General features: G+C 42.5%; 1 protein-coding gene across 1 annotated transcript; it reads left to right on the top strand.

Annotated features, from left to right (window-relative positions):
* Positions 1-316: 316 nt before the first annotated feature.
* Positions 317-6669, top strand: LOC139287087 (monocarboxylate transporter 13). The gene is made up of 5 exons (XM_070908064.1): positions 317-557; positions 2111-2254; positions 2344-3038; positions 3778-4018; positions 6515-6669. Exons 1-5 carry the CDS (start codon positions 320-322, stop codon positions 6667-6669), a joined length of 1473 nt encoding a protein of 490 aa, XP_070764165.1. The 5' UTR covers positions 317-319.
* Positions 6670-14775: the final 8106 nt, after the last annotated feature.

The raw sequence follows: 14775 nt of genomic DNA, 5'->3' as shown, positions 1-14775 counted from the left end.
AATGTAGAAATTACAAAAGAAAGGATCCACCATGAGCATTTTAGCATTTAGCATTTAGCCAGACCCAGCATGCACCTGTTGGTCACGCAACATCATGGGTGTGTTTTGATTTGGGTCACCCCGCTTGTTCGCCGGATGGTGTATTAAACCGGTGATTATTAAGGTAAATGCAACCTTTCTTGTTGCTCATGCCGAGGTACAATAATGCTAACCTTAACCATAACCCATAATGACGTCATCCACAATTTACTTGCATTGTTGTGCGTGTTTTGTACTGTCCACAGCCATTTGAGTGTTGCAGAAACCAGCACAGATCAACATGGACTCTCCAGTGAAGGCTCAGAAGGCCAGAGTAGCTGTGGCACCGGCAGCAGCAGCCCCTGATGGTGGCTACGCCTGGTTCATCCTGCTCTCCTGCTTCCTGGTATTCGGCCTGACCTTTGGGGTCATTAAGGCCTTTGGTGTATTCTATGTTGAGATACACCAATACTTTGAAACCACAGCAACAGGAACATCTTGGATTACCTCTATTGCGGTGGCTACCATTCACATTGTGGGTAATTATCACAATTTTCTTCTATTACGAGTGCATACTGTATGTCTGTCTTTAGAACCTCTGTTTATAAAAAAAAAGAACAGTGTAGGGCATCAACATGTGTTTTACACCCCTCATTTTCAACCTTTTTTCCAACATTTCAGATTCATATCTTTCAAAATCCCTCCACTCTTTTTTACCTTAAAGATGAGGTATTATGCTCATTTCCAGCTCTATATCTTTATTCTGGGACATCATTAGAGTCACTTTGCATGATTCACAGATCAAATAAGTCATTATTCATTTTATTCTGGCCCTTCATGTAGCCCCTCAGTTCACCCTCTGCCTGACACAAGCCCTTTGAGCTCCTGTCTCCTCAAGGCCCGCCTCCCTACAAGCCCACTTTCTTCTGATTGGCCAGCTCCCTGCAATCCACAGATGCCTCTGAGCCCTGAGCACAGCGCATCGCCGACAGGCCGAGAGTCAGATGGTTAGAGTCAAGAGAGTTCAGTTCAAGAGCATAGATAACGTTATAGATATATATCTATGGCCAAGAGGACTGCTAAATGCACAGCTAACTAGCTAACGGTAGCTACAGTTAGCAGTAGTTAACGTTTACTTTAGCAACAAGTAAAGCCATCGATCCATCAAGAAACTACCTACTTTCACTAACAGAAGCACAAAAGCACTTTCTGTGAGACGTACTGAACAACCTGATTAGTAGTTAAGAGCAGTCCTGAGCAGAGCAGCCAAATAACTCAGACTGAGCGGGTGGATGAGCGCATCCCTCTACTTTGTGGGCTTGTTTTTTTTTTCTTTTTTCTTCTTCTTTGTGGGCGTGCTGTCACTGCTGCGCCCTGAGCAGATGACCATGTGAAGAAATCCGGGATGTATTTCGCAATAGGTCTCACGGAAGTAAGACACGAAAAGCGAAGGAAGCGTTCTGAGCAGTCTGAAGACTCAGCTTTTGTCTCACAGGGATTACTTTTCCATACGTTTTCCTCATTATTTGGCAACTTTGGTAACATTTAATAGGAATATCCAACATTGTAACACTATGTATATGACAGAAAATAAGGAAAAGCATAATAGGTCCTCTTTAATGTCAAATCCTGTAGATGACTGCACTAACACAGACGTCTTGAGGTTCTGACCACCAGGGGGCTCTCTCCTACACCTTAAAAGACGGGTCCTCTTTTGGTGTTCGTGCCGCCTTAATCACACACAAAACTAATATGAAAGTACAATAACAATCTTATTGTACTTTCATATTAGTTTTTTGATTTTCTGAATGAGTGTGTGGGTAAACTGAAAAATTTGATTCAAATGTAGGCCTACCCGGGCAGCAAGAGGCACTGGGATCAATTTAAAAACTATTTTCACTGAGAATATTAATAAAACAGGTTTATGTTTCAAGAGAACATCTTAATTTTTTCATCTTAAAAATAAGTAGGCCCTCTTGCCTGCTTGCAGTACATACACATACAGTATGCTGCAATTTTGTTGGCCCAAGTAGAATTACTGTATATGTCCCGAATAGGATCACATATGAATGTCTTGTATGTCCCTCTGCAGCTCCTGTAGCATCTGCTCTGAGTGCTCACTACAGCCATCGCACTGTAGTGATAATGGGAGGACTGATATGCAGCGTAGGAGTCATGTTTGGGACTTTTGCTCGTAACCTGATTGAACTCTACTTAACAGTGGGGTTCCTAAATGGTGAGTGGTTGGAAGTAAACACACACATACAAGACAAACTCAAAAACATCCACACAAAAATATGATTTTCACTGGTCTCCTTGTTGCAGGTTTTGGCTATGCGTTGACATGGACCCCCACAGTGACCATGTTGGGCTTGTACTTTGAGCAGAGGCGTCCAATGGCAAACGCCTTGGCCAGCGCTGGAGAGTGCATCCTGACCTTTGTCCTCACACCCCTATTCCAGCTGTTGATTGACAGCTACTCCTGGAGGGGTGCTTTGCTCATCCTGGGGGCTCTGCAGCTTAACCTATGTGTCTGTGGGATGGTGCTGAGGCCATTAAAAGCCACCAGAGACGTGACTTGTGAGATCAAAGCAGAGGAGGAAGGCTTGTCCCTGGAATTGCTACCAAAAGACAACTTGGAGCAGAGCCAAGAAAGCTGCCCAGATGCGGAGGAGCTGAGAATATCTAAGGGGTCTGATCAGGGGACAATCAAGGCATGTCTCGAGGACCCTAAAGTACAAGACTCAAACAACAGGACTAAAAGGGCTGAACTAAGGACCAAAATCCTTCGTTATGTAGATTATACCCTCATCACCAATGCTCGATTCATGGTCTACTCAATGTTTGGGGTGTTTGCTGCACTGGGTTTCTTTGCCCCCGCTCTGTTCCTGGTTCCCTATGCTCGTAGTAAGGGGATTGAGGAGTACCAGGCGGCGGCACTCATGTCCATCTCTGCAGCCTTGGACCTGTTTGGAAGGGTGTTCTTTGGCTGGGTGGCAAATTTGAGACTGGTGGACACAGTAAGTTCAGTTGAATAGTTAACCAGTGTAACAACATTTTGAAAATCTCATATCTGAAAGCAAAGGTAGGGCCGAGTTTCGGAATCTCTATCATGTACGTGTGATTAAATTAAAGGAAAAGTTTGACATTTTGGGAAATAAGCTTATTCGCTTTCTTGCCAAGGGTTAGATGACAAGTTTGATACCACTATTATGTCTGTATAGTAAATATAAAGCTACAGCCACCAGCCAATTAGCTTAACTTAGCATAAAGACTGGAAGCAGGGGGAAACAGCTAGCCTGGCTCTGAACAAAGGTAAATTAATTAACACGTTTTTTCTTATTTGTTTAATCCTTACAAAAGCATAAAAATGACAGTTTGTGGTTTCACATGGACTTATGCTGAACTAATTGTTGGCCTGGAGCAGTAACTTCCTAGAGACTACTCTGGTTGTCCAAGACTCCAAGAAATAATCCACCACATATGAGGAGTCAGATATTTTTTAGCTTTGGAGTGAGACAGGCTAGCTGTTTCCTCCTGCTGCTAGTCCTTATGCAAAGATAAGCTAATCAGCTGCTGGTTGTAGCTTCATATTTTGCTTCATTAGACATGAGAGTATTAACAATCCTTTCACCTAACTCTCGGCAAGAAAGCATATTTTCTGAAATGTCGAGCATTCCTGTAAAGATGCAATGTACTGCCTACATGAAAAGTTTGCATGGCCACTGTAGGTGTCTCCTGTGTCTCGGTTCCTACCAGGTGCAGCAGCTGACAGCTACAGTAATTCTGCTGGGTACTGTATTACTCCTCTGCCCGCTGGCCTCCTCGTTCTCAGAGCTGGCTGCTTTCAGCGCAGCTTATGGCCTGGTGTACGGCGCCACGGTCGCCATCCACATCACTGTGCTGGCTGAGATTGTGGGCGTCAACCAGCTCGGAAGCGCACTGGGGTTCTTCATGCTCATACGCAGCAGCGGAGGCCTGCTAGGACCTCCCATTGCTGGTAAGTGAGAAAGATGCTTTGATAGTCAAATGCAAGTACACAGTGGACCTACTGTGCATATCAAAAAGAAATGGATTTCAGCTTTGAGTTGTTGCTGTAAAATTCCCTGTGATCCGCTCCACCATGCTAACTGATGCCAGCTAGAAAAAACAAGAAGCTGCACAGAGTAAAAAAGTGCAGAGTAGAACTGTATTTCATTTACCGTATGTTAGCATTTCTGTTAAAATCCAGATAATTAACTCAAGGTTACAGTGTCTGTCATATCCCTGGATCTATGCTTCCAAAACATTAATCTCACACAATTGGTGTGCTTATACACCGTTCTGCATTGTAACTGCAGCCCGGTGAGCCTATTCAACCAAAATGAGATTTTTATACCTTCATGACATGCAGCACCACCCTTCAGTTAATCATGAATTTTGTTGATAGTCCATCCCACAGGATCCAAGGTTTTTATATTCAGAGAGCAGCTGTGCAAAAATTATAACGCCATGATACTTTTATGGTTGTGTTAATTTCATGGCTGATTGCTTCCCAAAGATTCGATTTTCCCCTTTAAATGGAGTTTCTTCCCCACTGACTTTCCATTCTGTTGACAGAATTTACATTTGTCCAAACTCATACACTGTGTCCTACAGAACATGTAATGCCATGATGGGACAACAAAGAGTTTGGAGTCTGTTTGGAGGTGTTTCTGACCACCTGGCAAACACAAGTGCAACCTTCACTCTCCTTTTAGCCTTGTTTTGATTTCCACCCACTCATAAGGCAAATATCTAGCTCTGCAACTGCTAAATGCTCCACTATGTTCACCAGCTAGTTGCTAACTTGCCAGTCTGCCTTGGTGCTGGGCAGGTGTAGTATACAGTAGGGGTATCACTGAAAACAGTAGGCTGATGCGACCTAAAGCGACACTGATGTAAACGGTGAGAATGAACTAAAACAGTAAAGTTGTGTGCGGTAAAAACCAAAACAAGCCGCTGAAAGACTCTAAACCAAGCTGGGGAAACTGCCAGAGCCAAATGAAAATTCTCTGTGGGTTCATCGCTATGAGCAACCACTTTCACACCCACATGGTCATGTGATCCATACTTAATAAAAACAATGTGAACTCTAGCAGCTTTAAGTTATGGGAAGATACATAAAATCTACATTAAACACATGAAATAATCTTGACATCTAAATCACTTCCTTCTTCTCTCAGTATAGAAGTCCTGCTTGTCTGCATTCCCTCTTTTGTAATTAGCATAGCTTTAGTAATCTGTGTACTTAACTATAAGTGTAGGGGTTATTTTAAAGTAAACGTGGGTTTGGCTGGAAAGCTTCTTAAATGTGCCAGCTACTTGGCATTCTATTTGCAAGCATCGTCATTAATCTATTGTGAAAAATTAAAAAATACTGTTTTCCTGTCCTCCAACACATACTGCAGCCCCACCACCCACACTGTCCTACAAACCAGTGAGCGTTTGAACCTGATTACTGAGGTTGTGACCCATTTTCACACACAACTTTAAACAATAGCAGTAAATACAGCCTGAAAAACACCCAACTTGACTTTGGCATCTATCAGGCGAACACACCCCTGCCAGAAAGTGTCTGGCTTCTGAGCACAGCCAGCATTAAATCAGCTGGGGAAACCTCTCACCAGAGTGGAAAAAAACACACTGACACAATTGTAGTTTGGATTGTTCATTTGATGATATCTATGGATTTCCAAGAAGGCTGTTAGTGTAGCAAAAACAGGGAATGAGAGTGATTTAGTTATTAAAGTGTGACAGGCTGCTATTCTTTAGCTCAGCAGGGTGTATGTGTAGAGGAACTTGGACTTTCCCTTTTGCACAGTAAATGTTTTTTTTATTATAAATTGACATTGTCAATGGCCTGATATGTGAGGAAAATGCTAGAAAACATAGAAGAAATGCCTTTCATTCCCCTGCTTCCCCTATGCCTCATTTTCTTTTGGATATCTCCATCCCTGTTTAATTAGCTCATGAAAACCTCCTCATTTGGATTAAAGCAATGCCACCACAGGTAAATGTTAAATTTAAGATAGCGCTAAAGGCTGAAACTGACCTCAAATAAAGTTAAGAGCTAATTAATGTGAGGGTGGCGCTCTATTTATAACTTAACATGGTCCCTCTGACACAGAGGCTATTTCTAACTTATTTACTGTACTGTTCAGTACTTTGAGCGCTTTGAAGACCACAGAGTTGATGGATGTTGAGGATTTATCAAAGCGTTCTAATTATGTTTCCTTCACGGGAGGAAGGCACTGGCACCTTAGGGTAAAATTAATCTTCGTGCAATCCTCTCTTCCTTATCTCTGCTGCAGTCTTTTCCCTCCTTCAGAACTATCTGTCATTAAATGAAGCCAACATGATACCATAATTGTGATGTTGCTGTGTTTTGGCCAGAAAAGGTGCATTCCAGCCAGGAATTCATGTTGTCATGACTGTGTCAAAGCTGCAAATCACTCACACACACTTTCCCCTTTAGGATTCTTCATAGACAAGATGAGTGATTACGGAACGGGTTTCCTCATGGCAGGAGTGGCTCTCATCGTCGCAGCTCTGTTCCTGCTCCTCCTCCATCAGATGAACCGCAGGGGTCAGGGGTCAACCACCAAGAACCACGAAATGAGGATGGACTAAATGGGACAAAGCATCAAAGCTGAAGCCAAAGAGCTGACATGAATGAAGGAAAAGAAAAATGTCTGTTGCTGATAGACAATGAATTTGAAAAGAGATCTGGATCTCAAGATCACAGTCAAAAAGGAGAGAAACAGTCAGAAAATTATAGTGAGGACTGAAGCAGTGGTAGAAATAGACAGTGGAGGTCAGACAATTGCAGTGAAGAATTATTTGCAGGATCGACTGGGCCTTTCGGAGTCACCTGGATGGTTTGGAGTCAGCATCTCTATCAGTCATACAAAGTCACCCTTTGTTTTTGAATGTTTTTGTCCTTTGTTGCAGTGGCGTCGTGTGGATGAATGCTGGGTTGGAAAGTGAAAGTGTGACTATGGCTCCCTCCAGTGAGAAGCTACTGATATTGCATTTGCAACCTTCACAGCTGAAAGGTGCAGATATATCCAGACAATATCAGAGGGAAGACTGGGGAATTTACAGATGTGGACCAAACAGTACAGTACGTAGCATCAGTTTTTGGTTCAGTACTCAAATTGAATGCAATATTATTTGCTGCTGCAAGTAAAATATGTGTAGCATGCTCACATCAACCGACACGCCAATCTGAAGTGTTAAATTACATTGCTGAAACAACAAAACAAGTTCCACATGGTTCAGTGAAGTTCAGTCTCAATGAGAACTGAAACCTGGTGAGAAAACGCTTTTCTTCATGTTCTTCCTCTGCTGCAGAATCTTTGGTATGTGCAACCATCAAGAAAACTAGCTTTCATAACCCCGAAACAACATGGGGCACCAGATAAACATCTTCAACCCAGTATAATGCAAATGTAACATGTATAAATAAACATGTCACTCTGCATAAATCTGCAATAACAAACTCCAAACCAAGGTTTACAAACAGTGGCCCACACTGGAATCCCTTCCCCCCCAATAACAGACACAAGCTACACGCTCTCTCTCTCTCTCTCTCTCACACACACACACACACACACACACACACACACACACACCAAAGGAAAGAGACTGCAGAAAAGAAAACTTGCCACTACAAGAGAGCTGGTCACAAAATACCACAAGCCTTTGATCTGCCAGACAGGAACAAAGACATAATCCATGTTTCATAGAAACTCTACATGAAAACCAAACACACAGAGAGACACACGCTGTATGCCATGGTCGACTGCCAAGAGAGAGAAGAGGCCACCTATTATCAGGGAGAGGAAGACTGCCGGTACAAAATTATCAGAGGATTTCCAATTCAGTGAACCTAAAATCTACTGTAAGTTGATACGTGAGGAGGTTTGATCTTTTAATGGCATGTCAGCCTGCCTGAAATCCCTAAAACCTTATTGCCCACTGTTTGTCCTGCGCATTAAAGAAATAGGCAGTGTGGAGTTAAACATCATTTTCTTTAATATATTAAGATATATTTGTAGGATTCAGCATTTCTGGAGCTTGACCCATAGTAGGGACTGAAAGTCAGGAGACCCTGGCTTCTTTCCCCCTTACTTTATGAAATGGTGAGACAAGCCCATGTGCTTTTACTTCCAGAAATGAATTCAGATTACACCTGGCCCACAACCCTGTGTGTGTGTGTGTCTGTGTGTGTGTGTGTGTGTGTCTGTGTGTCTGTGTGTCTGTGTGTCGACAGAGAGGAGCAGCAGGGATATGGGGCTGCCTACATTTGACCCTTTCAACATCAGCTCCTATAAAGCAGAAAACACATGAAGAGCTTTGAAGTCCGACAGGATTTAGCGAAAAGCCTCCTGGTCACTTTGACCCCACAGTGGAACCCCTGGGCTCAGGGTCGCTATAGAAACAGCTGAAATAGTTTTTCACTTTTTTTTTTCTTTTTACCCGACCTTGCTCTCGGGGGTCATGTTGAGGAATGCTGCACTGCTACCTGCGTTCAAAGCACTCGGTAGCAGGAAGAGAAAGAGGAGAGGTGAGAAGAGAAGGAGGAGGGAGAGGCAAAGAAACTGAAATGGAGGGACAAGAGAGGGGAGAAAAAGGGGGTGATAACTGCATGTGAAAGAGGAGAAACCAGCTGGGAGAACGTTGGGAGAGGAAAACAGGAGGAGGAGCATAAGAGGGGACAGGAACAGTAGGAGAGCTACAGTAGAAAGAAGGCAAGGGAAAATGAAAAGAGCAGAGGAATGTGAAGAAAGAGAAGGAGAAGGAGAGAAAAGAAGCAATTACTGTATGCTGGGGAAACCCTCAGAGCTAGCTGAGTGCAGTCAGACTTTGTGCTGGTTAGAGGATAAAGGATAATGATACAGGAATGAAATAGTCATGAAGGGGAAGCCGTTGAGATGGGGCATGGCTCTAACCTCCTCACTGATTAGAAGAAAAGAGACAGACATGGTGGTAATGAGAAACAATTTGTGGAACTACAGGGGGCTTGGCTTAATGAGCATTACTGGCGACCAGACCCACACGCACCACACTGAAACAGGTTACTGCATTACATATGGACACTCATTTTTATATGACCTGTTTTTTTTCCCCCCAAGGTGACTTTCCAGATTGCAATCATTCATATTCCTCCGCGCCTTCAGCCTCCAAAACACTGTCAATGAAATAATCTCCAGGAATGCAGAGAGTCATCTCAGGGTCGATGTCTTTTTATTTTGAGTGGTTCAACAAATTATTTCAGTTTGCAAGATTTTGGCAATTTAGGCATTAGTTGTTCATATAAACTGATTTTTAAGATACAAGGTTAAAAAGATTTCAGACGTGAGAGGCAGAGAGACGACACAGAAGTCAGGCAGATGTTTGGTTCACGTGGACCCCTCATTGTCTGTTGTCATCCTCACCACGCTCTTTCTCCCTTTATCAACCCATCTGCATTTCTTCTGTTCTCCAGCTTCTTGACCCCCTCTCCTTCCCTCCATCTTCTCTCATTTCCATCAGCCAGTGCCAGCCCGCACCTTTAAACAGCTGTGCCACTTTAAAGGTCATGGTGTTGCTATCCCTCACACATGAAAAAAAACGGCTTCATACACAGAAAATGCAGAAGCATCATCATCAATCATAATTCAAACATGACAAATATGTGTTTTAAAAAGTATAGATGCAGACGTACATTATCAGATTACACTAGTGTACAAACTTTTCCATTTCAGTGTTGATGTATCCGGTTAAGAGTCTAGTTAAGTGGAGCAGATGGCGCCAGTAATACTCTCCTGCTCTCTCTTTATAGTCAAATAAATTCACAACACAATCTTGTTCTTTGCGTGCATCCACACTGTATATCTATGAGTGTTTGTTTTCTGTTTCATCATATCGCTCAAACTGTACAAACAAGACAAACACACATCCCATCGCTGTCTAAAACAGCCATTAAGTCAGAGATTTATCTGCCCCTGCTGCTTGAGGTTTATATTCTATCAGACACACACTAAAACCAAATGCCAGGCTGCAACTAATGCTTGCTGAACTTTTTAAATGTGAGACAGTAAAACAGAGTAAAGTAGACTTTTATTGCTGTTGATATGCAGCACACCAAAAGGAGAAAATTAGTTTCAAATGAACTGCATGAGTCAGAGTGCTATAAAGACTTGTCGCTCAGTACAAGTGCGACAAGAACTCGCACAACTGGCACAACTGTTCAGGATGAAATCACATTATTAAATACAGATGTAGTATGAACTAAATTCTACAGGCATAATAATCATTTCAGATTGTATTCTGTGTATTTTAAATCTATTATACTGCATACGTGTTGAGAGGTTACAGCCCATAAGTGCAACTTTCACCCCTCTCCAAATCCATCAGGCCCACCAACCATACCAACCAATCACAGCTGACCCCTGACCCCTCAGGCTGACCTTTGACCCCAGCTGACAGCCCTGATTTGTAATGAATGGCTTTGACAGGCTTCTGCTTCAGGCTTCAGCACACTGACACAAGAGCGGCCCACCAGAGTAGCGTGCTAATAAACATTAGTGACAGTAAAATGATAAATGCCACATTCACCTTGTTTTGTTGCATAAACTTACTTGAAAATGCCAAAACAATAAGAACGTATATATCTTTCGTATTTTTAGCCATGCCTGTGCCGTAGCGACGGTCTGTTAGTCTGTCAGTCGGTCCACCACTTTGGTCCTAACTGAAATGTCTCCAGAACTATTGAATGAATAACCATCACATTTTGTACAGACATTCATGGTCCCCAGAGGATGAATCCTACTGACCTTGGTGATCCCCTGACTTTTCCTCTAGCGCCACCATGAGGTTTTTTGTGTCTCAACAACATTAGATGGATTTCCATGAAACATGTCAAGCTGAGTGTACCGAGTCCCGACAAATATCTGTAAAATGCTAAAATGTACTGGTTTTCAACATTCACGACCAAATTGTCCCGGTTTTCACCACAACTAAAATAATAATCACAAGATTATACTTGTTTCCAGCACTTACTTAAACATTATCATGTCCTGTCCTACCCTTAATTACATAAACAAAGCACTGTAGGTCTGAATTCAACACTGATTTGTCTGTGTGTCAATAATTGTCCCACATAGTGCATGCGTACTTCAGGGTCCCGGTTTGGGGGTTTGAAAATATTCAAAAAACATTCACAGTTCCCAGAGGATAAATTATGACAACTTTGGTGATCACCTGGTGTTTCATCTAGCATCAGGTCAACATTTTACATTGTCCAATAGTTTGGTTTATGGTCAAATACCTGCAAAACTAATGCCATTACGATCAGCTTCAACTGTACTTTGTGTTAAGTGCTAATTATCTAATGTTAGCATGCTAACACGCTACACTAACTGGTAAATATTGCCTGGTAAACATCAGCATGTTGGCATTGTCGTTGTGAGCATGTTAGCATGCTCAAAGCATTTAGCTCCAAGCATTGCTGCACCTAAGCAAGTCTTGACTGTAGACTCTTAGTCTTGTTTGTAGCAACTTCACCCTAAAAAAATCCTTCTCGTATGACAAAATATTTTCTATGCCAGTGTCTAAAATGTATTCATGAGCAAGAGTCCCCATTTATGACAGCTAAAGATTTTATAAAGCATTTTTGAATGTTTAAACATTTATGAACATCCCATTTCATCCAGAAATATGGCAAATTAAAGAAGCAACCATTATCAATCACAGGTGTATACACTCAGACACAGATACAATAAATACATACTGTATCAGAATCAGAATCACAGTATATCTCTGTACATATTACACCTTGAAAATGTTTTGAGTACACAGACACAGAAACCACACACTGTCCACACATTTCCATAAACCTTTGTTAGTTCACAAAGTGCAAATACTCCGTCCAGATGCACAAGCTGGGCTTCATTATGAAACATATGTCACACATGTTCCCATTTGGCTCGTATAAAATCATACTTACTGTGATCGTATAATTGTCACGTGTGGCTGAGGAGCTGCCCTGAACTCTGAGCCATCTCTGGACAGCTGCCAACTATTACGCCATGAATCAGACTGGAATTAATCTTGACCATCAGAGAGTAGAAGCATGTGATATGAAGCCCCCTGAGACTCGCAGACACTCCACCCTGCAGAAACAGCTACAATGCGTTGTTGGCTGATTGTATGTCGGCACACTTTATCTCCGAGGTGCTCCTTCCCCTCTGTCTAATTTCCGTTTTACATAACTTTAAGAATTGATATTGTGCTCTCATTCACAACTGTACGTATGGATGCTGTGTCCAGACAAAATGCCGTGTCTGGTTCAGCAGTGGGACTACATGTGTATCCTTGTGTGTTTATGGAGTTACAGTACAGTATGTGTGTGTGTTCATGCATGTCTAGAATATGTGAATGTTTCACCCCTTATCCTGTTCATGAATACAATTGTTTAGTTTATTTAATATTCATGTATACATTCCAGATTTAGGAAGGAGGCAGGATATGGGTGATGTATGTGAGAACGCCTCTGGGAATGTTAGCACACTGTCTCCTGCTGGAAACTGTGCTGCTGCAGTTTTTCCCCCATTAATTGTGGAACAACAGAAGATAGCTAGAAGATAGGGTGTGATACAGTTTTAGAAAATAACGATAAGATAATACAACAGATAATACAACACAGAGCTGAATATTGATTGTATTGTAGTGAATTTCATTCCAAAAGGGTTAGGGTTTCAGTTACCCTTTCACCCTCGTGTAAAATATAACACACATTTTTGCATCTGTGGCGAATATTCTTGGTTCTACAAATGGTTTATGCATCATACTGTATCTGTAATAAAGTCAGGTAATTTCTAGATTTCAAAAGTATGTTGATTATGGAAGATCGTCCTTATGGCGCAGTGAAAGTGCCAAATGTAGGACTACAGTTAGAGAGCTAAATGTTCTGTCACAGTTTGCTTGACCCAGCTATTATGTGCTTCCTGGATTGTGTGTTTGGTTCATTCAGTCATTTATGTTTCAGGTTTCCTGTTTTATTTTGTTACTTACTTCTCCTCTCGTTTCAGACTACTTCACTTCCTGCCTTTGTGTGTTTCCCACCTGTGTGACTGTCGGCACCTGCCCTGATTAGTTTCACCTGCCCCTCATTATCCCCACCTTGCTTCTGTATTTTGTCTGTGTGCTTCCCTCTCTCCATTGCCAGTTTGTTGAACATTATGTTGCGCAGTGTTACACATCTTGGTTACTGGTTTCCCTGGTTCTACCTGCGTAACCAGTGTTTTGGCCCTTATTTCTTTGGTCTTTGGATTTGTTTGCCTGTATTGGACTACTTTCCTGCTTTAGACCCTTGCCTTCATTCTGTAAGTCTTTGTCCCCCTTGTTTGTTTATTAAACCTTTTACCTGCATCAGTTCTGACTCTGGCGTCTGCATTTGGGTCCTATCCCCCTGTGTTCCTGATACCCTGCTAGTAGCAGCCGTTACATGTTGTACAACTTCCCCCCCGGGGATCAATAAAGTATTTCTGATTCTGATACTGATGTTCTGTGCCAGCTAGCTCCAGCTTATAAAATCTGCTGGCTACAGTTGTAGTTTCAGCTGGCAAAACCGACAGTCGGTGGCTAGAAATGAGAAGCCAACTTTTGTCTACGGCTGTAAGATTTACTGAGAATTGAGTGGTAAATTCTGCCACTATTATCATAGTAAACTGCATTACGCGCCGTGCAAGAACAGAACCGCACCAGTAACTAAGGCGGACAAGGCTTCGCTAATGGTCATTTCCAAAATGTCTTAAATGCAGCTCTGCGCCTCAATAATGATGCTACCAAACCTGCAGTAATGAACAGGCTGCTCTTTCTGTGTTTCTCACATAACCATTCATGCAGTCTCTTCGACTGCCCCTCTTTTATCTCTATATCTCCCCCCTTTCTGTTCTCTCGTTTTTCTCTCACTAACTCTTTACTCTGTCTTTTGTGTAAGTGAAGCAGGGGCCTCCCAGTGACATGAGCCCTGCTCCTGTAAAACTAATAATGACTGAGATTTGTGCGGGCTTAGCATTCTTTCTCCCTTTCAGTGCAAGACACTGAGAATAGAGGGAGGGGAGGGGAAGGGGAGAAAGGTCTAGTAGTAGTGGGGTGCGGTGGGGGGGTTTGTTCTAGTTTGAGAGGGTGCAACTTGGGAAACGTGAAAAAGGAAGAGAAGTAAAGCACAAGATGGAGAAGGAGACAGAGAGGCCCCCTTTCCCTAAAACACACCACATGCTTTCATTCTTTATGGGTCAATGCCACTGAAATCACGTTGCATCTTCTCCAAGCATATAAACACGCACACATTCATACACATTCAGGTGTGTTCAAGTATTCCCTGCCACACTGTCTGATAAATGATGCATGGAATGTAAACACGGATGTTGAACAGTCAATAGTTGCAATGCATGCTTGAACTCTAGGCTAGCAGTCAACAAGTATTTTCAAACCCCACTCTTAGCAAAACCATTTATTTTCCTTCTCGCAATACCGCATGCATGTAGAACATGTGAAGCAAAGCCACAGAATATAAATTACGTCCCAGCGGTGACACAACTCTGTCAAATTCACAAAGATCACCAGATGTGCTGCGAGATGCAACAAGGGGGCAAGGGGGAGGTCTCTAACGCTCTCCCCTCCCTCCTTTCAACCCCAACCCCCCCTCTCTGAGACATGTGGGCACGCTGTGCCGGCAGACAGTTT

Source organism: Enoplosus armatus, chromosome 6 (genome assembly GCF_043641665.1).
Source record: "Enoplosus armatus isolate fEnoArm2 chromosome 6, fEnoArm2.hap1, whole genome shotgun sequence".
Taxonomy (NCBI): domain Eukaryota; kingdom Metazoa; phylum Chordata; class Actinopteri; order Centrarchiformes; family Enoplosidae; genus Enoplosus; species Enoplosus armatus.
This window is presented reverse-complemented; position numbering and strand designations above follow the sequence as displayed.